This window comes from Coturnix japonica, chromosome 6 (genome assembly GCF_054131305.1).
Source record: "Coturnix japonica strain WE chromosome 6, WE-NBRP24, whole genome shotgun sequence".
NCBI classification, from domain to species: domain Eukaryota; kingdom Metazoa; phylum Chordata; class Aves; order Galliformes; family Phasianidae; genus Coturnix; species Coturnix japonica.
This window is the reverse complement of record NC_140668.1, coordinates 15472237-15496071: the sequence shown is the minus strand read 5'-3', so window position 1 is coordinate 15496071 and position 23835 is coordinate 15472237. Positions and strand designations below refer to the sequence as shown.

The following is a 23835-nucleotide window of genomic DNA, read 5'->3' as shown; positions in this document are numbered from 1 at the left end:
TGCACACCCACAGCATTACACAGCTATTTTTCCTCCAAGAGAAAGCACACCCAACTCACAGCCTCCACACCTGTTTTAGCTCCTGTATCCAGACTAATCAAAAGAGGCTCCACAGAAGATAAGAGAGCAGTCAGACATCCTCTGTTTACTGATTTACACATCACACAGCCTAGCCTTGTGAAAGCAATGTTGAAGAAATGTAATCGGTTTATTTGCACTGTGACAGCCGCGTAAACCACAGAAAGGAATGTGACAAATGAAGCCATCAGCTGTGCTGTGCAGGGAGTGAATACATTACACTTCCAATTACCAAAGTAGATAATACATTCCTTAAATAGGCTTGCACTGAAGCCCAGAGCCATTGTCATGGCACCACTGAGCATCCCTAGCAAGGCACTGGGTGAGAGCACTTCCCCTGAGGACAGGCCCCAGATGAGGCAGGAGGTGATGGCCAATCTGGGCTCATGAGGTGCTATCAGGGATGGGGCTGACACCACACATAGGGGTGGCAGGAGAACAGGGGCTACACAGTGCATATCACTGCTGGAGCAGTTGGGGTTGCTGTAGGGAGAAGTCCTGGATCCAATGATCCTGACATCAGAGATACTCTTGTGGCATTTAAACTGATAGGACCCATATACAAAACGATTCAGGCAGCTTTTGCTCATTAAGGGATACAGTGTGGTACACAGCAGCCCTGAAAAATCTCTGCTTCTGTCTAGCAAACACTAAGGGCCTCTGAGCCACTAATCTGACTGTAAAGTTAAGAAGTTAAAGCATAGTGCCACTTAACCTTGCTGTGAGGAGACTGCATGCCTTCATGCATCTCAGCAGCTATGCTCCTTGGTGCTCTGTCAGTGAACCCCATGGCTATGCAGTGCAATGGGCACTATGTGCTTGGGGCTGCATGGACACTGCACCCACCCGTCTGAAGTAAGAACCCTGACCTCCTAGTAGCCACCCCATGCCCCCATCTCTCCAGCTCCTGAATTCTTCTTCACACTGCACTGTGTTCCTCCAGCTGGGACCCACAGCTCAGAAACTGGACAAGAAATGTCAGAGCCATGTGGATTAAAAGGCACCTCAGGAAATTCCCCCGCTTTGTACAGGCCAGCAAAAGTTCTGCTGCCACCGAAGTTGTCATTGGCTGTGGGGGGTGGAGGAGGGGGGAAGGCTGGGCAGTGTTTCTAGAGGTACACAGCATACTTGTGCTGCTCACAGCAAAGAGGACCTTAGAGAGACTGAAGCTGTGCAGCCTCTTAGCTTCTCGTTTCATAACCCATTAACTTTACACTGTCCAGACTGCCTGCTCCAGATGAAAGGTCTCTGATTATCTTTCCAGGTAAATTAATGCCTGACATATTTTGTTATTAGGCTTTGAAAGGCCTAATAAATAAATTTACTAGACAATTTCTTCATTCAGTATTGCAGTTTAAACCAACAGACAACAGCAGAGAAATGGTTCATTGAAGCTAACTGCCAAATAGCTGGTATCATGATGCAAATCAACCCTGAACAGTGCCCAGCAACACTTCTGGTCCACCTCACAGCACACAAATACAACTCCTGCACACTGCCTTCTTTGTGCACAGGCTGCTGCAGTCTCCATTCAGCTGAGCAAAGGCTCAGAGTTTCTGTCCTCCCCCTTTCAGTACAGTTATCCCTCACTGGGGGCACAGAGCACGTACAGTCCAGTGGTCCAGTGGAGAGGCCACAGCCCCCAGAAGTGTGAGGAAGGGACTGGGCTGCACCACAGCAGAGGTGGGTGCTGTGCTGGGAATCATCTTTTCTAAGCTGATATTGCAAATGGACCACTGAGATGATCCCTCATACATCAAAGCCTGAATTCCCATTAGCTGTTGAAAACTATTTAAAAATTACTCTCAAAATACTTCTCCTTAGTTCAAAAGTAGACAAGGCAGATATTAGAGATGTCAGAGAAGACACTTCTTTATTCCCAGTGGAAATGTTATTTGTACCTTCTAAACACCAGAGCTATTACAATAAACAATTCCATGCAAATAGGAGATATTTATGAGCAAAGAGGCACTCATGGGAATGAAATTATGAACACAGGTTCTTATTCTTAAAATAGTCCCTATTTTATGCAGATTAAAATTCTCCCTTGAACTATTCCCGTCCCTGTTCCCACCCCAGCACAGGTCAGGAGGAGTCAGCCCCAGGCCATGCCACCCAGCCCCTGCCTGGCACAGCTGGGCTCCTACCAGCCGGATCACCAGCTGCTCCAGGCTGCAACCAAACCTGCTGCCTCTGGTGTGCCTGTCATGCTTATCACTGGTTAACAGGCCAAGAGAAGCTGCTGAACCAATGTTCTTGGCCTGTCTCACAGCAATCTCATGCAAGTCTCAAGTAGTAGTAGCCATAAATGATTAATTTTCAGCAACATGAGACAGGACTCCATCTGCATTGCTCTATACCATGGCCGTTACTATATTCTGTTCTACAAGATTTAGTATTAGCCTCATGCATCTGTGAGAAAGATTAAACAAACAAACAAAAAAATAAAAATAATTAAAATATCAACCAACACAAATGACCATGTCTAACTGAGAAGCAATGATTTTGAAGGAAATGAGTTTTAAGATACCACTGAAAGTTGCTAACAAATCTGAACCCTTACAAATACATCATCAAAATGCATCAGGAAGAGATACTTCTACTCAACAATTCCATTTGATTGTTTTGAATTTGGTTCTAGGAAGGCTGTTTTTTTGTTGTTGTTGTTGTTTGTTTTTTTGAGGGAGAAACAGAAAGAGAGAGGAATACTTAAACAAAATATCTTGATAATCCATGAGCTTATGTTTGGAAGAAAAAAAGGGTACTTTGAAAGAGTGACCTTACAGCAAATTTGCCAGTAACAGTGGTATTTCCCAGGCAACCAGCACTGCACTTGCCCTCAGCTCTGCCCTGGGCAACAACTGGCACAAGCAGGTCAGGACCTGGGCAGCAGACATCCACACTGCCATCAGGCTCCCACCTGAGGGTAGCCTTCCATCCCTCCAAGATGGTTTTTACTTGGGCACCTGCATCTTCACTGTAGAACATGTGCTCAGCTTTGAAGTCTGTGGAAGGGGGTGACTTTTTCTGCAACATAGCCATAGCCTAAAAATGAGCATAATATAATAACCACATGAACTTTGTTCTTTAATACCTTTGGTGTTCTCAAAAATCATGCTATTCACAAATAAAAGCACAGTTGACAACATCAAATTACCAAAAGGGAATGAGCTCTGAACTTGAACAGAAGCTGGGGGACACAAATACATCTTGATACCTAAGGACATTTTGTACAGACAGAACAGCTACATTCCTGGGACGGGGACATGAAATTAAATGACTTTATGTAGTCAACTACAACTCTGTATTCACAGACAGGGAACAACTGGACATTGCATTTCACCATGCTGGAGTGGACAAGCTGTTCTCCCACACCGTATACTCAGACCTTTCTACTACCACAGTGTTTCTCATCATTCTCTTCCCTGCTTGCCTTGCTGCCCCAGCACCTTGCTGTCTTGGAGATGTGTAAGAAACATTCCTTGGAGACAGTAACTACAAGACAGACAGAGCTCTCCAGTTAAACCTTCAACTTGACAGCTTTTCCCACTGGAAAGATCATTTTGTAGGTCCTTTCCAACCTTGTGATTCTATAAGTCTATGAAAGGGCACAGTGGGAATAGCACAGTATCTCCTGGGCTCAAAGGACCCTTTTAACTCCCAGAGCCCCTGCAAAAGGCTTGGGAGTGTCTGTCACACTGCATCCTTATGGTTGTTCTCCCACAGCAAAGAGGTGGCTTGGTTGATGATAGCACTGTTGGATTAAAGCTCACTGGCCTTTGGTCACTTACACTGCACCTGGTACTGAGCTGGTGTTCAGAAGGGCCACCCACAGTCCCCATTTCTGCCAAGTGGTTTTCCCCATTTATCTGAGCTTGAACTCCTGTATCCATAAAACAGGATGTCATGGTTTTGTAATTTTGCTATCAGTATCAGTATTCCACATCATAACATCATGTAAAGTATGGATACTTCTATTGAATGTGCAGTCCACAGAAGAAGACTACATATCCCAGAGAACAACAGGGTTAATGATAAGTCACGGGACCAGGACGCTGTATAATCTCGTTCCCAGGCTGGAGTGCCCTCCTTCTTCTCTCGAACTTCTCGGAGAGTGGGAAGCGTTCCAGCCGTGTCGCCTAGAGTTCACAGTAGGCCTCTCGGTTTTCGGGGACTCTCTCTCTCTGTTTCGTTCAATTTGTTAGCCTCAATTATATTATATTGTGTTATCTTGTATTTCAGTATCATATTTAGTAAAATAAGTTTTTCCTCCTTAGATTGTCGCTGTTTTATCCCACTCCCTTTTTCCCCCTCCTTTCCGGGCCCCGGGAGGGGGGCCCACGGGGTGGCTTCCCCTGTCACGGGCATAGGTAAATCTAAGTAACCCGTGACAGATTTTTGGTGGAGGATGCGGGCATAGAGCTTTTTAGCTTTTAGAACAACTCTCTCTTTACTCTTAAAGAGCTTCGTTAGGGGAGTGTTATCTTTTCGTAGCTGCTCACTGAGAACGTGACCTTGAAATACCAGACAAATTGTCAACATTAAGGGCTGCTGCACATTCTCAGCACTGCTATCTAACTTTTGTGTAGAAAACAAAGGGATTTCTTTCTCCCTTAGAGCAAAGCTAGCTAGCTCTGACTTTTACAGAGCCTGCCAGCTATGAATCCACTCTTCATCCCAGTTGCTCTGTTTAAGGGATTGAAAGCAATTATGATCTTCTTAAAGTATTGGTCAACTATTAACACCATAATTTGGTGTTGTGGAATTGTGCAGGTATATAGCCTAATAAGGTGGATACTGATGGAGACACCTGCCTGGTACTTTTATGAGATGTGGTATGGTCAGAATTTTGGCACCTACATCCCAGATGGAATTGTGAATCTTACAAACACTTGCATCCCAGATGGAATTGCAAATCTTACAAGTACTTGCATCCCAGATGGAACAGGCAATTTTACAAACACCACCATGTTTAATTCATTGTACAGGCTAAAAAAACCCTTTTTATTTAGGTTGTACTCTCAGATTTCCACACGCCTTTCAATAACTGAGATAGGGTTCATACTTGCATCCATGTTATCACTATTAATGAATGCATATATGTTCCTATGCATTCGTTCTATGCGGAAGTCTCCTCCAGAACCAGAGAATGATGACTGGCAGGGAATATGGAAAGGTTTAGGAAAAGTCTTAGAAGCATGGGGACCCGCAGTGTCATGGGATTTCACTCTTGAACACCTAAGGGACCCTAAGAAATTAAGTGAGTATTTGGGTCAGAGATCTAAGGAGGTAAACCTTATGTGGGGTTTGGCTTATGCATACCGTGCTTTGTATCATACTATTCTGGAGAGAGAGAGTTTCCGATCTGAGATTCAAGCCCAAGTTAATTCTGATCAGTCACAGGAGGCATCAGTAGCAATATCAGTTGCCCCTGTGGAAGGCAAGAAATGGAAACGGGTGTCCATGCGTCTAGAACGAAAAGAAGGAGAAGCACAGGGGGGGGCTGCAGAAGACCCAGGTGCCGGGCATGGAGCAGTACCGAAAAAAGCAAAGGCAAAAACCAAGAGGCATGAAGAAGAGACTGATGATGAGGAGGAAATCACCTATTGTCGACCTCTGAAGCTGACTGAAATCCAAGGCTCAAGAAAGGAGTTTACACGGCGTCAAGATGAAGGTATCCTTGCTTGGTTGCTTCGCTGCTGGGACAACGGGGCCAACAGCTTGTCTCTAGATGGTAATGAAGCTCACCAACTAGGAAACATTGCCCAAGATGCAGGTATCGACAGAGGGATTAGCAGATGTTCGGATGGAGCTGCCACTCTCTGGTTGCGGCTGTTAGAAGCCGTGAGAGAAAGGTACCCCTATAAGGATGCTTTGAAGCCTAAATTTGATAGTTGGAATACCGTCCAAAAAGGTATTCAGCGCCTGAGGGAATTGGCCATGGCGAAAATGTTGTACAGCCCTGATCCAAGCGAACTTGACCCTGAGAGAGTGAGGGCCGATCCTGACATGTGGCAGAAAATCACAAGTACAGCACCAGAGAGAATGGCACAGTCATTGGTAACAGGTTCTAAAGGGTTCGTGGACAGATGGCCCCGAGTTGTTGAGCTGATTATAATGCTTCAAACCACTGATCAGCAGCTCCCTCAACTGCATGCCGCAGTTTCTGCCATCTCACGGCTAGAAAACCGAGTAGATGAAATGTGCAAGAAATTGTTTCCATCAACTAATCGTAATGATGATCCCGTAATAGTATCAGAAACAACTGATGAAGGTCAATCCTCGTACGGGCCACCAGGTCTAATGAAGGATCTGATCAAACTAGTCCAGTCCTACTCCTCACCTGCATCATCAAAAGTCTCAGCTGTTAAACGCACACGCTTCCCAGCTCGAGCAAAGAACAACAGTACGATTGCACCGCGTGTTTCCATGTGGCGCTACCTACGTGACCGTGGAGAAGACATGAGGAAGTGGCATGATCAGCCCACTTCTGCACTACGAGCACGGGTGAAAGAACTACTAGACATACCAACCACCAGTGGAGTTGCTCCAGTCATCACAGGTAACCAATAGAGGGGCCCTGCCCTCAGTCAGGGGAGGGAAAGGGATAATAGAGTTTATTGGACTGTGTGGATTCGATGGCCTGGCACATCAGAACCACAGGAATATAAGGCGCTGGTGGATACCGGTGCACAGTGTACCCTAATGCCCTCCAGTCATGAAGGGACAGAATCAATCCATATTTCTGGAGTGACTGGGGGCTCTCAAGAATTGACTGTGCTGGAGGCTGAAATAAGCCTCACTGGCAAAGACTGGCAAAAACATCCTATTGTGACTGGCCCAGGGGCTCCATGTATACTGGGTATTGATTACCTCAGAAGGGGGCATTTCAAGGATCCTAAGGGGTATCGATGGGCCTTTGGGATAGCTGCTGTAGATGTGGACAACATTAAGCAGCTGTCTGTTTTGCCTGGCCTGTCAGAGGAACCGTCTGTTGTGGGGCTGCTATGAGTAAAAGAGCAGCAGGTACCGATTGCTACAAAGACAGTGCACAGACGGCAGTATCGCACCAACAGGGATTCCTTGCTCCCCATTCATGATTTGATTCGCCAGTTGGAGAATCAGGGAGTGATCAGTAAAACTCACTCACCTTTTAACAGTCCCATATGGCCAGTGCGTAAAGCCAGTGGAGAATGGAGGCTGACAGTAGACTACCGTGGCCTGAATGAGGTCACACCCCCATTGAGCGCTGCTGTGCCGGACATGTTGGAACTCCAGTACGAGCTGGAGTCAAAAGCAGCCAAATGGTATGCCACCATTGACATTGCCAATGCCTTCTTCTCTATTCCTTTGGCTGCAGAATGTAAGCCACAGTTTGCCTTCACCTGGAGGGGCATTCAGTATACTTGGAACCGTTTGCCCCAGGGGTGGAAACACAGCCCAACCATTTGCCATGGGTTGGTCCAAACTGTACTGGAACAAGGTGGTGCTCCTGAACACCTGCAGTACATTGATGACATTGTTGTGTGGGGTGATACAGCAGAAGAGGTTTTCACAAAAGGAGAGCAGATCATCCAAATTCTTCTACAAGCCGGCTTTGCTATTAAGCGAAGCAAAGTAAAAGGACCTGCCCAGGAAATTCAGTTCTTAGGTATAAAGTGGCAGGATGGACGTCGTCACATCCCAACAGATGTGATCGACAAAATCACTGCCATGTCTCCACCAACTAGCAAGAAAGAGACACAATCTTTCCTGGGTGCAGTAGGCTTTTGGAGGATGCACATTCCAAACTACAGCCTCATTGTAAGCCCCCTTTATCAGGTGACGCGGAAGAAGAACGATTTTGCATGGGGCCCTGAGCAGCAGCAGGCTTTTGAACAGATTAAACAAGAGATAGCCCGAGCTGTAGCTCTGGGGCCAGTACGGACTGGACAGGATGTAAAGAACATCCTCTATACTGCTGCTGGAGAGAAAGGCCCCACTTGGAGTTTGTGGCAAAGAGCCTCAGGAGAGACCCGAGGCCGACCCCTGGGATTCTGGAGTCGATCATATAAGGGGTCTGAAGAGTGCTACACTCCAACTGAGAAGGAGATCTTAGCCGCGTATGAGGGGGTTCGGGCTGCTTCTGAAGTAGTCGGGACTGAAACACAGCTCCTTTTGGCACCTCGACTGCCAGTGCTGAACTGGATGTTCAAAGGACAGGTTCCCTCCACTCATCATGCTACCGATGTCACCTGGAGCAAGTGGATTACGCTGATTACACAGCGAGCGCGAATGGGAAACCTCAATCGTCCAGGAATCCTAGAGGTAATCATGGACTGGCCTGAAGATAAAAGGTTTGGAACATCACCAGCAGAAGAGGTATCACGTGCTAAAGAGGCCCCACCATACAACGAATTACCAGAAAATGAAAAGAAATATGCCCTATTCACAGACGGATCATGTCGCATTGTAGGGAAGCATCGCAAATGGAAAGCTGCTGTGTGGAGCCCCACACGACAGGTTGCAGAGGCCACCGAAGGTAAGGGAGAATCAAGTCAGTTTGCAGAGGTAAAAGCTGTCCAGCTGGCCTTAGATGTTGCTGAACGGGAGAGGTGGCCAATGCTGTATCTTTATACTGACTCATGGATGGTGGCAAATGCCTTATGGGGGTGGTTACAGAGGTGGGAACAAAACAACTGGCAACGGAAGGGTAAATCTGTTTGGGCCGCTGAATTATGGAAGGACATTGCTGCCCGAACAAAGAATATGGTTGTAAAGGTGCGTCATGTGGATGCACATGTGCCCAAAAGTCGGGCTACTGAAGAACAACAAAACAACCATCAGGTAGATAAAGCTGCCAAAATTGAGGTGGCTCAAATTGACTTGGACTGGCAGAATAAGGGTGAATTATTTCTAGCTCGATGGGCTCATGAGACCTCAGGTCATCAAGGAAGAGACGCGACATATAAGTGGGCCAGAGACCGAGGGGTGGACTTAACCATGGACGCTATTGCGCAGATTATTCATGATTGTGAAACATGTGCCATAATTAAACAAGCCAAAAGGATGAAACCTCTCTGGGAGGAAGGGCGGTGGCAAAAGTATAAATATGGGGAGGCGTGGCAGGTTGATTATATCACCTTGCCACGATCTCGCAGTGGTAAGTGTTATGTACTCACCATGGTAGAGGCAACCACTGGGTGGCTTGAAACATACGCAGTACCCCATGCAACTGCTCGAAACACCATATTAGGTCTTGAGAAACAAGTCCTGTGGCGACATGGCACCCCAGAAAGAATTGAATCTGATAATGGGACACATTTTAAAAATTCCCTTATAAATACTTGGGCCAAAGATCATGGCATTGAGTTGATTTATCATATTCCCTACCATGCACCAGCTTCTGGTAAAATTGAACGATATAATGGGTTGTTGAAAACTATGTTGAAAGCAATGGGTGGCGGAACATTTAAGCACTGGGAGAAGAATCTGGCAGAAGCCACTTGGTTGGTGAATACTAGAGGATCTGTCAATCGTGATGGTCCTAGTCAATCTAGCCCCCTACACACTGTAGAAGGAGATAAGGTCCCTGTTGTACATGTAAAGAACATGTTGGGAAAAGCTGTTTGGGTCCTTCCAGCTTCTGGAAAGGGCAAACCTATCCGTGGAACTGTCTTTGCCCAGGGACCTGGGTGCACTTGGTGGGTAATGCAGAAGGATGGGGATGTTCAATGTGTGCCACAAGGGAATTTGATGCTGGGGGAGTGCAGTCAATAATTTTATGTATTTATATGTATATATGTTTGCATGTGTAGTGTATTTTAGTTATTATAATTGTACATTTAGTTATGTTACATGTAATTCTACTGTTTAGCTATCATAATTTTACATACGTGTATATATATGTATATATATATTTACCATGATGTAATAATGTAGAATAAGGGGTGGAATGTCATGGTTTTGTAATTTTGCTATCAGTATCAGTATTCCACATCATAACATCATGTAAAGTATGGATACTTCTATTGAATGTGCAGTCCACAGAAGAAGACTACATATCCCAGAGAACAACAGGGTTAATGATAAGTCACGGGACCAGGACGCTGTATAATCTCGTTCCCAGGCTGGAGTGCCCTCCTTCTTCTCTCGAACTTCTCGGAGAGTGGGAAGCGTTCCAGCCGTGTCGCCTAGAGTTCACAGTAGGCCTCTCGGTTTTCGGGGACTCTCTCTCTCTGTTTCGTTCAATTTGTTAGCCTCAATTATATTATATTGTGTTATCTTGTATTTCGGTATCATATTTAGTAAAATAAGTTTTTCCTCCTTAGATTGTCGCTGTTTTATCCCACTCCCTTTTTCCCCCTCCTTTCCGGGCCCCGGGAGGGGGGCCCACGGGGTGGCTTCCCCTGTCACGGGCATAGGTAAATCTAAGTAACCCGTGACACAGGATTAAAACAGACCTATGCTGTTGTGCACAGAAATCCATAAAGAAACAATGCTGGTTATTGGAAAGACACAAATGCTCTCAAGTATGTGTGCAAAACAGTAGTAAATATTTTAATAAGGTATTAATGGTTGACTTAAAAGGCACTATGCTAATCTACAAAGAGCAAGACCGATGTGTCTACTTTCAACACAGGATTCTACACTCCTAATGGTCCTGTAATTTTCAGCTAAAGCCTGTTTCTGGAGGATTATCAATTGTCTCTCATAGGCATTACTTATAGAAAATTCTCAGGAACACTGTGCATATTTTAGCAGAGCCTGAATTATACAGAGAACATGCCTTATTTTCGTATCTATAGGAATAACTGGCTTCTGTGTCATTGTGTGCATAGGTTTTAAATTGTGGATCATCACATCAGTATCCTCCATGAACCTTAAATGCTTGTAAACATTCTACTTAGTAATGAATCTACATTTAATATAAATGTTTTTTTTCCTGAAGTTTATTCTAGGAAGAAAAGAACAGAAATTCTCATAATAAAAAATAAATTGTAGGTAAATCATATTCTTAAACTTCATATACTATTATATTTCATAACTTAAATTCTACAAATTTTGTATTAATTAAGCAAATTTTAAGAAAATGAGATCAAAGCAGAGAGTACACAAAGCCAAGCATTTGTAGTTATAGCCTATGAAAGTCTAACAGTTCTCTCCTTATTTCCTTAAGGTAGTAAAGAGAACCATAAAACCACTGGTTGGAAGGGCTACTAGCCTGTTCAGTTGCTCACACTATGTTATGAACTCTCAGAAAGGCCTGATAAGGCATTGCCCAGGCAGACGATCTGCCCAGAACCAGACGATCTATATTAAAATACACGGCCTAACGCCATTGGCACCGTCTGGGAACCCCGGCTCTCTCCCAGCGGTGAACCGAGCCCAGCCCTGAGCCCGGCACAGAGCGACGGAATTTTCTTCTCCTTTGCAAGAAGCTCCGGAGCTGCTGCGCTCCACGAGTGCCATCTGCTGGCACTGCTGCGCATTGCCCGGGCGGCCCCGGCTCGGCTCAAGGGCAAATTGTTGTGAACTCCCTCGGATAGACAGCTATGTTAGCTGGATAATCACAGCTGCGATGCCACCAAGAGGCATTTTGCCATCCGGCTGTAATTCTGTTATTCAAAAGGTAACTGTCAAATCACTGAAATCACATCCAGTTTAATTTAAACCAACTCTCTACTGCCCCCACCCTTTACCTGCAGAAGAAATCAATTTAGAAGGCTAGAGGAAACCTAGAAAAGTATCTCATCGCTTTAGTTATGCCAAGAAACTAAAACCTGTTTTGGTAGTCTCTGTTTCACAGACTTCCAAGTGTATTGTGGAATATTACTGCCTTGGAATGGAAAGATTTACAACCAGAAAGCCTACGAGTTATTACAAAAACAACACATTAGTTAGAGGATTTACTGTTGCAATTAGGCTCTCAGATGTGCGACATTCGGGCAAAACAAACAAACAAACCAAAACAGAAGGAAGTGCAATTGCCATACATACAGACAGCCAGAACAACAAGAATACGTTTTCTTTAACAGAAGAAGAATTGCTGTAGAAGGTAAGTAAAATAGTGAAAGAGAATGGCTACGCTCATGTCAGTAGATTTGAACAAATTATACTGGATATGGCTCAATAAATTTGTTAGCGCATTTCTGTATGGAACATCTGAAAAAAGGTGTATCCAAATCCAGAATTATCTTTAAAATGCTAGCTAGCAAACAGCAAAACTATTGCATTTATCTTACTGAAAACACAGATGCAGCACAAGTCAGCATTACACTGTACACAATCAGGAGGTGCTACATTTGATTTTCAGCTTTCCCCTGGAAATGAACCCACAGATTTGCAGAGAATGACACACTCATAACATCAGGCACTATCCCAATCACCTCATCCAAGTATAACTCAAAACAAGGCCTGACTTGATGTCCTCCGAGTTCATATAGAAACGCACTGCTTCAGTAGTATATTCATAGACTGTAGTCCATGATCCCCCACCCCCCTTCCACACATAAAAGACAGAATACCTTCTAAGATTAATGTAACCAATTAATTGCTGATAGGAACCTCCTCCTCTACCCAGCTGCCTCTGAGAGCATCTGTATTTGAAACACCATGCCAGAACAACTTCATCTCACTTTATAGTGAACCTGTTCTGAGGAACAGATGGTACATAGAGGATGTGCTGCACTGCACCCACAAAAATCCACTGCCTGCAAGCACAGCAGATTAATGGCCTTTCACAAATTATTAGTACATCCCCATTTTTCAGGTGTCAGATAGATGTTGCCTGAAATGTTATTGCTAGTACTCTAGAAATCCAACATCTACTCTATTTTCTTTCTTGTTATTTCTGGCAAAATATGTAATTTATGTCTTCCAAGCCATCTAAACTGCAATGTATTGACAGCCAGACAAACAAATGTGCTGGAAAGCAGATGCAAACAGACACATTCTTAATATATCTATAGTTAGGAAGAAAGAGGTCAAGTAAAGCCAACTGTTGCACAAGATACACTTTGGATTTAGTTCAGAGAAAGCTATGAGGAAGTTTTAATGTCACTTTCTTCATTAACTGTAATCTGGTCCACCTGAGGAGAAATGTGGAAGTCAACAAAAGCTAAGGTAAGAGCTTGCTCCTTCAGTCTTCCTGGCTCTGAATGAAAAGAAGAAGAACATACCAAGAAATCTTGCAGAGGAAAAAATAATCAGCTGGGATTTCAGTGAGAATTCCCAAGTGTACCTCAAGTTCAGGTTTCTGGGCATTACTTACACTGAACCCTGTGCAGTCAGATGTACAGTTGGAATAAGGCAAGAATAGTTATGTATGGTTAGAATAATACAAGAACAGTAATGTACAGTTGGAATAACACAAGAACAGTTGTAAATAAATAATCAGATGTTATCTATGGGAAAAACTCATCAACTCTGAGGCCTTCAGACAAGATGGAAAAGGTTGAGTCTTGCCACAAAGGAGCGATCTCCAGAAAGAGATGCTGCCTTAGTGGTCAGCCCTTAAATGAAATCTAGGAGAGATCTCTGTCCTTTTCCTCAAAGGCAATACCAGCTGATCAATAACTGTTCCACACTTTGGACAGCCAGAGCTAATGATATTGTATATAGCTACATAGTATCAACCTTCTATTTCTATCCAGTTATAATCTTATGCGCGCTTATTAAAATTAAATTGAATGCAATCACTTACAACTCCTGACCTGAATTATCTCTGCTTCACGTCAGACCTCTTCAGCACAGCACTAGGGATTAACTAGCATTGTAGAAGCACAGTATGGGCAAGGAGTCCAGGACATTGAGAGTGTAGCCTCCCTGACTGCTTGGTGTCCCACTACAGTGCTGTGACCTTCCTGACAGCATGAAGAAATTCTGGAACAAGAGAATAGCTTCACTGCATTAGTAATAGTCATTACACTCCTTTTTCCTCATATATTTCCCTCCTAGCCTTTAGAAATCTACAGGAATATTTTCAGAGCATCAAGCCTAAATTCATACTTGCAAAATCCATCCACATTTCTCCTCTAATTACAGCACACAGAGCAGTGCTGACAACCTGAAGTCTTTTGAGGCTCCTGTCCCATTGATCTGGCCACTAAAAAGGGGAAAGCTACTGTGGACGTTAGTGGATTCACAGCTGTATACCCAAATTTTCCTGTGCTCAAACTCATTTCTTTGTTTGGGAAGCTGAAAAGGAATTGAAGAGCATCAGTTAAATATTTCATGTTGTGCTGGAATGTATAATTCATGATCAAATCCTTGAGAAAGAAACAGATAAGATGGAGCTGCAAAAGCTTTAAATGAAGTATTTTCTTTTTGTAGTAAACTGACTGCTGAAAAAGTGCTTTTCTTCTTTTCTATTGGTATTATAATGAGAATTAAAAACGTGATAGAAGTAAGAAATCCACTAAATGGATTTGAACAGTTATTCACTTATACATTTTGTTGATTGATGCAATTAATGTTTTATACATGCTTTTCCAAAGGTACCCTGTTGTACTGAGTTCCTCCACATATCACTACCTCCCATAGGAATGGGATGCATTGTCCTCAACGTTTAAACAACCCCATGTGTTGTTCTTTTATTGTAGCAAGCTCGAGGAGTCACAGGGGCTATTTAGCAGTGCTTTTGGAACACAGCTTTTGGAACTGGTTCACTCCGTTAAAGCTGATGTGGTGGTTTCCAAAATCTGAACTTTCCTCCCCTTCTCCAGCTGGACACCCCTATCTCCCTCAGCCTCTCCTGATAGCAGAGTTGCTCTAACTTCTGTATCTTCTTGGTGGCCCTGCAGTGGACTCTGCAGCAGCTCTGTGTCTCTCTTGTACTGGGGAGTAGAAGACATAAGCAGACTACTTCAGATACGGCCTCACCAGTGTGGAGTAGAGGGGAAGGAGCTCTTCCCTCCTGCTTGCTTGAGCACTGAACTTAACAAAAACACTGGGATATGAACATTTCTTGTTTTCTGGTTGTTGGGCTTTTGGTGTCTGTTGTTGTTTATTTGGCTGGTTGGCTTGGAAAGTTCAATACCATTATACATGCGCTGGTAGGATCTCATCTGATAAACTGCATATAGTTTTGATTACACATATTCAATATAGACTAATTCAGATTGCCATCTTTTCTTGGCTCACTAACAACCAAGATCATAGAACCATAGAATGATCACAGAATCATAGAGTGGCCTGAGTAGGAAAGGACCTCAAAGAGTATCTAGTTTTAAACCCCCTGTCAAGGGGCCACCAACCACCAGACCAGGCTGCCCAGATCCACATCACACTGGAGAATCATTCGGTTTCCAGATTATTTTAAGGAAAAGATTTTAATCCATCGTATTTTCTGAAAACTAAGAATTGATCCTGCTCAAGGAAACAGAAGAGAAAAACATCACCCACAGGCTGCAGATATTTACCTCGACTTCTCTACATGCCATCCCCAGTGTGCTTTTCAACTCACCTTGCACAGTGACCCTGGCTTTTGTTATGGAGTCCTCTGTCTCACAGGGGTACTCCCCACTGTCCTTGGCAGTAGAGTCATGGATGATCAGAATGGCCCCAGTTCCCTCCTGCTGCAAGTCGTACTTCTGGCTTTTTCTGATTGCTTTGCCATCCTTGTACCACCTGATGTTCAAATCCGGTTTTGACAGCTCACAGCTCAGGCTGATGTCCTGCCCTGCTGCTGCTGTCTTATCCTCCAGCTGTTTTGAAACCTCAGTAGGTTTTCCTGGAAGAAAACATTGCTTTTTGAGTAACATACACTTAGGGTAGGATGCCTCTCTCAAAATACATGCATCTACATGCTGGAGATAAGTTAGAGAGGCACTTGCAACAGACGCCATCCTACAGCCAGCAGTAATCTGCAAAGTACAGACAATAGAATTCCAGGCAGCATTTATTCTCTCTTAAATCTACCCAATTGAGGATGATGAACCATGTCTGAAAACTGCCTCTCTCTTCTCTCCACTCATCACACTGGGAGCCTCGGATGATGCTCTCAGATGCACATGCTCTAGATAGGAATTTGTTGTACAGCTAGATGATGTGAAGGCCATCCCTTCAGCTTATACTTAGAGGATATTTGCTCCCACAGTTCCCTCAACAGATCATTCCTGATTTACTGTTAATGGAACAAGCTGTAGTGAGATGCCCATTTCCAACACTACCCCAGTGCTTTGGGTAGTTCTCACATTTGTGTAAAATGTTTCCTCCTTTTACTTATTTTTAAGAGAAATTCTCAGTGCTTCGAGGTTCAAGTAGAAGGTTGCTATTCACTTTAACCATATTATGAGTTAGCTCTCACGACAATCTTATCAGAAGACAGTTGAAGGAATCAGACCCCAGAATCTCTCCCATCTCATTACCTTTCACAGACAGAGAGGCTTTGGAGGTTAGACCACGGGCAGTAAAAACGACTTCCCCAGCGTCAGTAGGAGTCACACTTTTGATAATGAGAGTATATTTCTGACTCATGTTAGAAGCTTTAAATCGCCCACCATTTTCCACTCTGCTTCCATTCAGTGTCCAGTTGAACTCATCAATGCTTTCATGGGACGGAATGCATTCAAAAGTACAGTCTTCTCCCTCCTGGATTTCAGTGGTTTTCAGCCGTTTGGTAATGCCACTATTCAGCTCTGGAAGGTAAGAGATAGGTTAGTATGAGGTTTATATGGAGAAAAGGCATTTGTGACTGACATGAGTAGCAGTACTGGTGTTTTAACTCAGGATTTGCAGAACATGGCTGTGTTCCTTACTGATGTATTCTCTAAGACATTCTCCACTCAGAATTACCAGAAAGCTATAAAAAAAAAGAGACGTGAATCTCTTGTCTTTGGAAGAACTACAAGGAGAGCAGCTCAGTCCATGGAGCAGAATGAAGATTCAATGAGCTACAGAGGGAACAACCTAACAGAGAGGACAACTCTAGGATGCTGCGTGAGAAAAAGGGTTTTGCCTATGACAAGAAATTAACTGTTTCTATTAGCTCATTTGTTACCATCCTACCCCTACTGGTGTTCAAACTATTTCTCCATTTTAGGGATGGTTTGAAAGGAAACATTTCCAGGACATTCTTGATGTGTTTGGTGATTTTCATGGCAAAAGGAGATACATTTACATCAAAAGCAATGGGAATTTTCCAGACATCACTGTGCTAAATTGCAGTAATACACTTCTATTGTAGAAACTATTAAGGCTCGTGGGGGAATAGGTGTAAGACATAGTGACCACACTGAATGTGCTTTCAGCACTCCTTTACTTTCCACAGTACTTACCCTGAACGCCGACCTTTGATTTGGCAACATCAGTGCCAATATCACAGGTATAGAAACCTGCATCTGACTTCTCGAAGTCATGGATAAGGGGATATAGGGTCTTCCCAGACTGTACCAGCTCATACTTGTTGCCAGAAGGGAGCAGAACACCGTCCTTCTTCCACACTGGTTTGACCTTCTCTTTAGAGACTTTGCATTCCAATTTAATCACACCCCGCTCCTCACCAAAAACATCATCCAAGGACTTCATGAAGACAGCAGGCTTCTCTGCAATTAAAAAGGCAAAACAGAACAATGTGATACAGAAGATCAGACATTTCCAGTTGCTTTCAGATTTTTAAAGAGGGATAAATAAATCTTTACCAGCACTGACGACACCAATATAGAACCTAAAGCGGTTTCATGTGTGTTGACTGAATGCACTTTATGGAATTCTGAACTAATCAGTAGAAGAATACAGGGAACAGGAGGGACAGCCTGCATTGCCGGTGGGTGGGACTGATATCATATGAAGTAATTGGGATGCAGCTCTTCTAAAGCTGGAGAGCTGGCATTGCCCTCACATGGAGCAGAGCTCATACAGCAGGCCACAGGATTAAGAGGATAAGCTGCTGAACACTTTTGATTTTCCTGTATTATTGACTCCTTTTATCTGTCTTCTATTTCACACATCAGATGTTTATACTGGGGAAAAAACTTCCACCAAATGCAAAAGAAAGGAGAAATAGGAAATCCTTCAAACTCTGAGCGCATAGAGTAAAAGAGCTTAATTGCTGGGGAGAGCAGATTAGAATCACAGTACCCTTAGAATTGGAAGAGACCCTTAAAGGCCATCTAGCCCAGCTCCCCTGCAATAAAAAGGGACATTCACAGCTAGATCAGGTTGCTCACAGCCTGGTCATTAGTCATCCCAGAGGCAAAACACACACTGAATGATCTCTCCCTGCAGTCATAAATCCTTGGAGACAACAGCATTGACACTGCATGTTACTGAAGCAGTAAAAGAAACTGCTCTTGTAACTCTCCTTGTGCTAAATTAAATGATGATAAAAAGCAATGGAATGCTTTGGCAGGACACCAAAACCATCCTCCTTAGTTGATAACTACTGCAATAGAACCTTCCACTGGAAGAAAGCCTCTGATGACTTGTCACCCCAGAGAGGTCAGCTTTAGAAGCAGGACTGCTGCACAATAGAATGAACTGGAGCTCCTTAGCATCTCTTACATCCAGGAGGGGTGTGATCAGACCCACCTATCACCTTCAGGTGCGCTTTCTGACACCTTGTCTGACTTCACTGTCACTGTGCCAGCATCCTCAGGCTTAACCTGCTTCATTGTCAGTGTGCAGCAATTGCCAACGTTCTTGATGTCATTGTAATTGTTGGTGTAAAGGAGGTTGCCATTCAGGAACCATTCCATGTCCTCGTCATTATGGGACAGCTCGCAGGAGAAGACAGCAGAGCTCTCTTCTTCAATTTCTACATCCTGCAGGTGCTTCGTTACTTCTACATTGCGGGCTGTGGGGAAACAAGGTGAACTGTTACCACTGTTACTATAAATCATACTGGGATGTGGTAGAATGGTTGGACTAGATGATCTTTGTGTAATCTTCTCAGTGAAGATTATACATTTATAAAGTTAGCAGGAGAGAATGGCAGAAATTAACCCCAAGAAGAGAAATCTGAGGTGAAATAGGACATGGAAGAGGCCACCCTCCCTGCTCATACCTTCAGCTGTCAGCGTGGCCTCAGTCTCTGCAATTCCTGCCTTGCACTTGTACACACCAGCATCATCGGGCTTCAGCTTCAGAATCTTGAGCTCTGCTGAATGCTTATCCCTCTTGATCTTGTACTTCTCAGAAGGCTCGATGGGTGTGTGGCCTTTGAACCATTTCACAACCTTTGGAGAAGGCCTGAAGTCACAGGACAGGATGACAGAATGACATTCCAAAGCTGTCTTCTCCTCCAACTTCCTGGTGATTTCTATATGGTAATCTGCAAAGCAGGGGTGGAAGAGAAGAAAGGATGAGGACAATTGGAAGAAGAGGAAAGTCTCTTGCGTGTATTCCATTCCAATTAATGTCAAGTTCACAATGGTTCTTTGAACGACTCTAAAGATAAAACAAACGATTGTCTATAGGGAATGCCATTGACTACATTTCTATAAAGTAATACTGTATATTATCTACCAAATGCAAGGTCCAGCTCTTGTTCTGTGCTTATTAAATTGCTCCAAATTGTTGAGGCTTTTATTCAAATAAGAGTGAGTTGAAAATATAACAAGTACTTTAGGATGTGAATGGAGACTCTTATGCTGGGGACAACAGCAGATAAAAAGCCTGCAAGTTTCTTTCAGATGAAATCAATGACAAACTGCATCAAATTTAGGTGCTACCAAACTTAAACCTGTCTACTTCAGAAATACAATTAATTTCACCTGATTTGACTTCTTTGGTATAGCCAAGGACAAAACCTCATCTCTGTAGATCTGAATAGTAAGCACATCACAGCTATTCAAACAGATCTTTTACTGATATGCAGCTGTCTCATTTAGTGTCCAACGACTTTGAACTGGAAATTGAGCAGACCCTCCAGACACACACAAAATATTTCAAAGACCCCAGTGAAGGAAGACTGTACGTTAATTAATTCTTCATCTTCATGATGTAAACCAAGCCAGGATATGTTACCTCTGACAAGCAGATTGGCTGTGGATTTTGATTTGCCAATTGAGAACTGAATGGTGCTTGTCATATCAGTGGTGGTCTTCGGTATGGTCAGCTGGTGGATGGTGCCTTCTTGCTGCATAATCAAGTTTCTGCCAGCCTGTAAGACTTCCCCATGTAGGAATACCACTTGGGAGGTTTCACAGAAGGAATGGATATCTCACATTCAAATTTGGCTTTTTCAGTCTCAGTCACATAGTCATCACACAGCTCCTTTACAATATTAACTGATTGCTCTCTAAGAAGGATGGAACAAGAGAAAGCAGAGATTTAGAAGGAATGTAAAAAACCCTTACATTATCACCCTACTTACTCACGTCAGCATTACTGCACATGAACACTACACCTATCAGCTCAAAATGCCTTGAAACATCATTAAAAAATAATAGAAAGAAAAGAATGTTGTTAAGAAGTCAGACAATAAGATTGACAACCTGAAAAGAGCCCAGATCTTCTGATTCCCAGTCCAACATCCAAATCAAACCATGACCTTCCCATCCCAATATCAAACTCCTCGCATTACGAAATGGAAAAGAGGTTCAATGAAACACGGACATTGATAATTACTTTGGTTAAATACAGCAACTGAGCTCTGAACAACAAGTTTTCACCTAGTAAAGGTCTCTGTAGCTCAAATGTAATGACTCTACTTAGGAGAAATTCATTTTCCAGGAAGTTCTTGCCCTTATAATTGTAACAGTGGCAAAGCTGGGGACTGAACTCTTGAGTAGTGTGCTAACTCAAATGTCTCCCTTTTCTTTATCACACTTAACATCATATATATACCCTAACATTGTATATATTAAAAAAAAAAAAAAAAAACCTGTGCTCTTTTCAAACAGCAAGAGAAAATGAAGAAAAAGTCAAGCTATGTTTTTTATCCCTCAACTTTCAAACACAAATCTGAAGTCTAAACGTAGAAAATCAACCTCCTTAGAAAATAATCTGTTTTACTTAGCAAAAGTAAATTCCAAAAGAGAAGCTGGATATTTTGTGGGCAGAAAGGTAGGTAGGTAGGAGTTTTTATTTCTGTGAAAGGTCCTGGTGGTGTTTTAACTTCCTTGACATTAAAGAAAAGGATGTTAGCTCGTTTATAACATAAGATAATTTAATCAAAATCGTCATCAGAAGCATAATTACCTTTAACTGTAAGATGGACACAAGATTCACGAGATTCTGCCTTTTCTGCTACAGATTTTATTTCTTCTGCATCCTTGACTTGGACACGTGTGTAAGTCAGCGAGTAGCTCTTTCCTGAAGCAGAGAACCACAGAGTCACTAAGGCTGGAAAAGACCACTAAGGTCATCTAGTCCAACCACCAACTCATCCCTACCAAACTGTGCTCTTGAGAGCAAACCCACAACTACACTTGGCTTCCTTGAGCAAAGAGCTCTGAGGCACATGGCCAGGCTGAGCATCATCCATCTGGTTTCACAGCATCACTGCCTGTTCTCTCATGTCAATGAAACCACCCATTCCCCCACGTCCACATCCCCACCAAAGCGTAATCTAAACATGGCTTCTACAAGGACTGACCAAATGTGGCCATCGTCACCTTCAAAGTACCTGAGACAGAAGGATCACACTCACTGTCAGACAGAACCTCTTTGGAGAGGTGAACTGACTGCCCTGTTCACCCCCACGTTGGAAATAACTGCACTCATTTCCTACCTGCTCCCGGCAGTGTGGGATGGTGGGATAGCATCACACTTCCCACACTAAGCATCCCACCATGTCACTTGTTCCACCCTAACCTCAGTCCCCAAACAAAAGGGGAACTCCCTTCTGAACCCTCTTCACTTCATTTCAGATGTCTTATATGCTTGATCTCCAACCCACCCCCCACTCAGGATAAAGATCCCCCTCTTACACCCTACCATCTTGCTGCATTCTGATGTTGTCATCAGCCTTCAGCTTGTTGTCCTCTTTGTACCACTGGGTCTGAACCTCATCGTGTGAAATCTCACAGACAAAAGATGCACTCCCATATTCATTCACTTCCACATCTTCCAGTGGTTTAACAACCTTGATATCTCCAGCTGTGAAACAGTAGAGATATATTTGTCAGGGTATTTCCAGAACTGAGTGCAGCATCTTTTCCTTACACATATTTGCATAGAAAATAAGTAGGATTATGTTTTATTCTAAACCATCATCCATTCCTGAGTCATTTCTCTCTTCAACACAGTCAATGCATTATTGCCCTTGAACTAAAAGATAGACTTACTAGCTACAGTGGAGCTCCCTGCAAACAGTTTTCTTGGAAACGAGAATCTCATTTATTCTGAAACATTTTAAGTAAAATTAAGGGTAGAAAAAGAATAGAATGGAATGAATCTTTAAGGTCATTTAGTTCCAGTCCCCCTGCTATAGGCAGGGACACCTCCCTCCACACCAACTCTTCTCCTCAGGGTCAAGGCTTCTCTCAAATCATTCTCCTCTAAGCCTGTGCCTGTGCTTGGGATTGCCCTGACCCAGGTGCAGGGCCTTGTACTTGGCCACACTCAAGTTCATGAGGCTGCCAAGGGCCCACCTCTCCAGCCTGTCCAGGTCCCTCTGGGTAGCATCCCTTCCCTCTAGCACATCAACAGCACTGCTCAGCTTGGTGTCATCTGCAAACTTGCTGAGGCTGCATTTGATTCCACTCTCCATGTTGCCTACAAAAATATTAAATAACACTGGTCCCAACACCACCCTCCACCTGGACACTGAGCTATTGACTGCAGCTCTCTGAGTGTGACCATCCAGACAGTTCCCTATCCTGCAACTGGTCCATCCATCAAAACCATTTTTCTCCAGTTTGGTGACCAGGATGTCATGCAGGATGGGATCAAATGCTCTGCACAGGTCCATGTAGATGATGTCAGTTGCTCTCCCATTATCCACTGATGCTGTTACTCCATCATGAAAGGCCACCAAGTTTGTCAGGCATGGCTTGAATTTGAGGAAGCCATATTGGTTACCACCAATCTCCTCATCTTTATTTTCCAAACTATGCCATGGAGAAATAGACAGAACTCTACAATGTCGTGTCACTACAAACCTGTCTGAACCATTGGCTTCTCTGCATGCTCATCACTAGTCTCTCCTTAGCTTGTGTGCCCACAATGTATGGGGAATGTCAGCCACAAATCTTACCTAGGGGACATCTTTGCTTCAAAGTCCCTTGAACATCACACAATCCCTTTTAACTCTCTAGGTCTGCACTTATTTATGTCAGAATCAGACCATATTTCTGTGCTGCTATTTCCCTTTCCTTCTGAAGGGCCTGGATACAACTTGGATTAACCTCAGGAGCAGAGTTCCTGCATAAAACAGCCAGTACTGAAACAGCAACCCAGCCTGGTTGCAGACTGAGAGAGAAAATGAGAGTTCACCGCCTGTGAATAATGAGACTTCTCTTATTTCCCTGGGAAGTAATGCCCACTTTTTTACTTTGACAGAGCCCCTTCCCATCCTAGAAGGGAAAATATCAAGTCAAATCTACATTAGTCCTTCCATCTCTGCACTGGGCAAAGGCAGCCTTCAGATCTATGCTTAATTCACCCAATTCCCTAGAATTAATGGAACTGTACTTACTGGAACATATGCTGAAGCTTAAGCACAGTGCAGTGTTTTCAACATGTAGGAATGGCTATAGAACTTGCATAAATTCTGGCTGACATATGACAGCTTAAAGCACTGCAGAGGACTGTTAACAAGCCCGTTTGGACATCACCTTGAATAAATGACGTTATCCTCAAGTAAGGAAAGGAACAGCTGAGCACCTGGGA

The 23835-nt window shown here is 43.5% G+C and overlaps 1 protein-coding gene across 1 annotated transcript in view; it reads right to left on the bottom strand.

The window, feature by feature from the left end:
- The window catches only part of LOC146760354 (obscurin-like protein 1), a 55221-nt gene that overhangs the window by 17782 nt on the left and 13604 nt on the right, over nucleotides 1-23835 (bottom strand). Inside the window, exon 3 of the mRNA XM_085551418.1 lies at nucleotides 15524-15790. Within this exon, the coding sequence (XP_085407544.1) occupies nucleotides 15524-15790 (267 nt within the window). The remainder of the gene's footprint in view (nucleotides 1-15523; nucleotides 15791-23835) is intronic.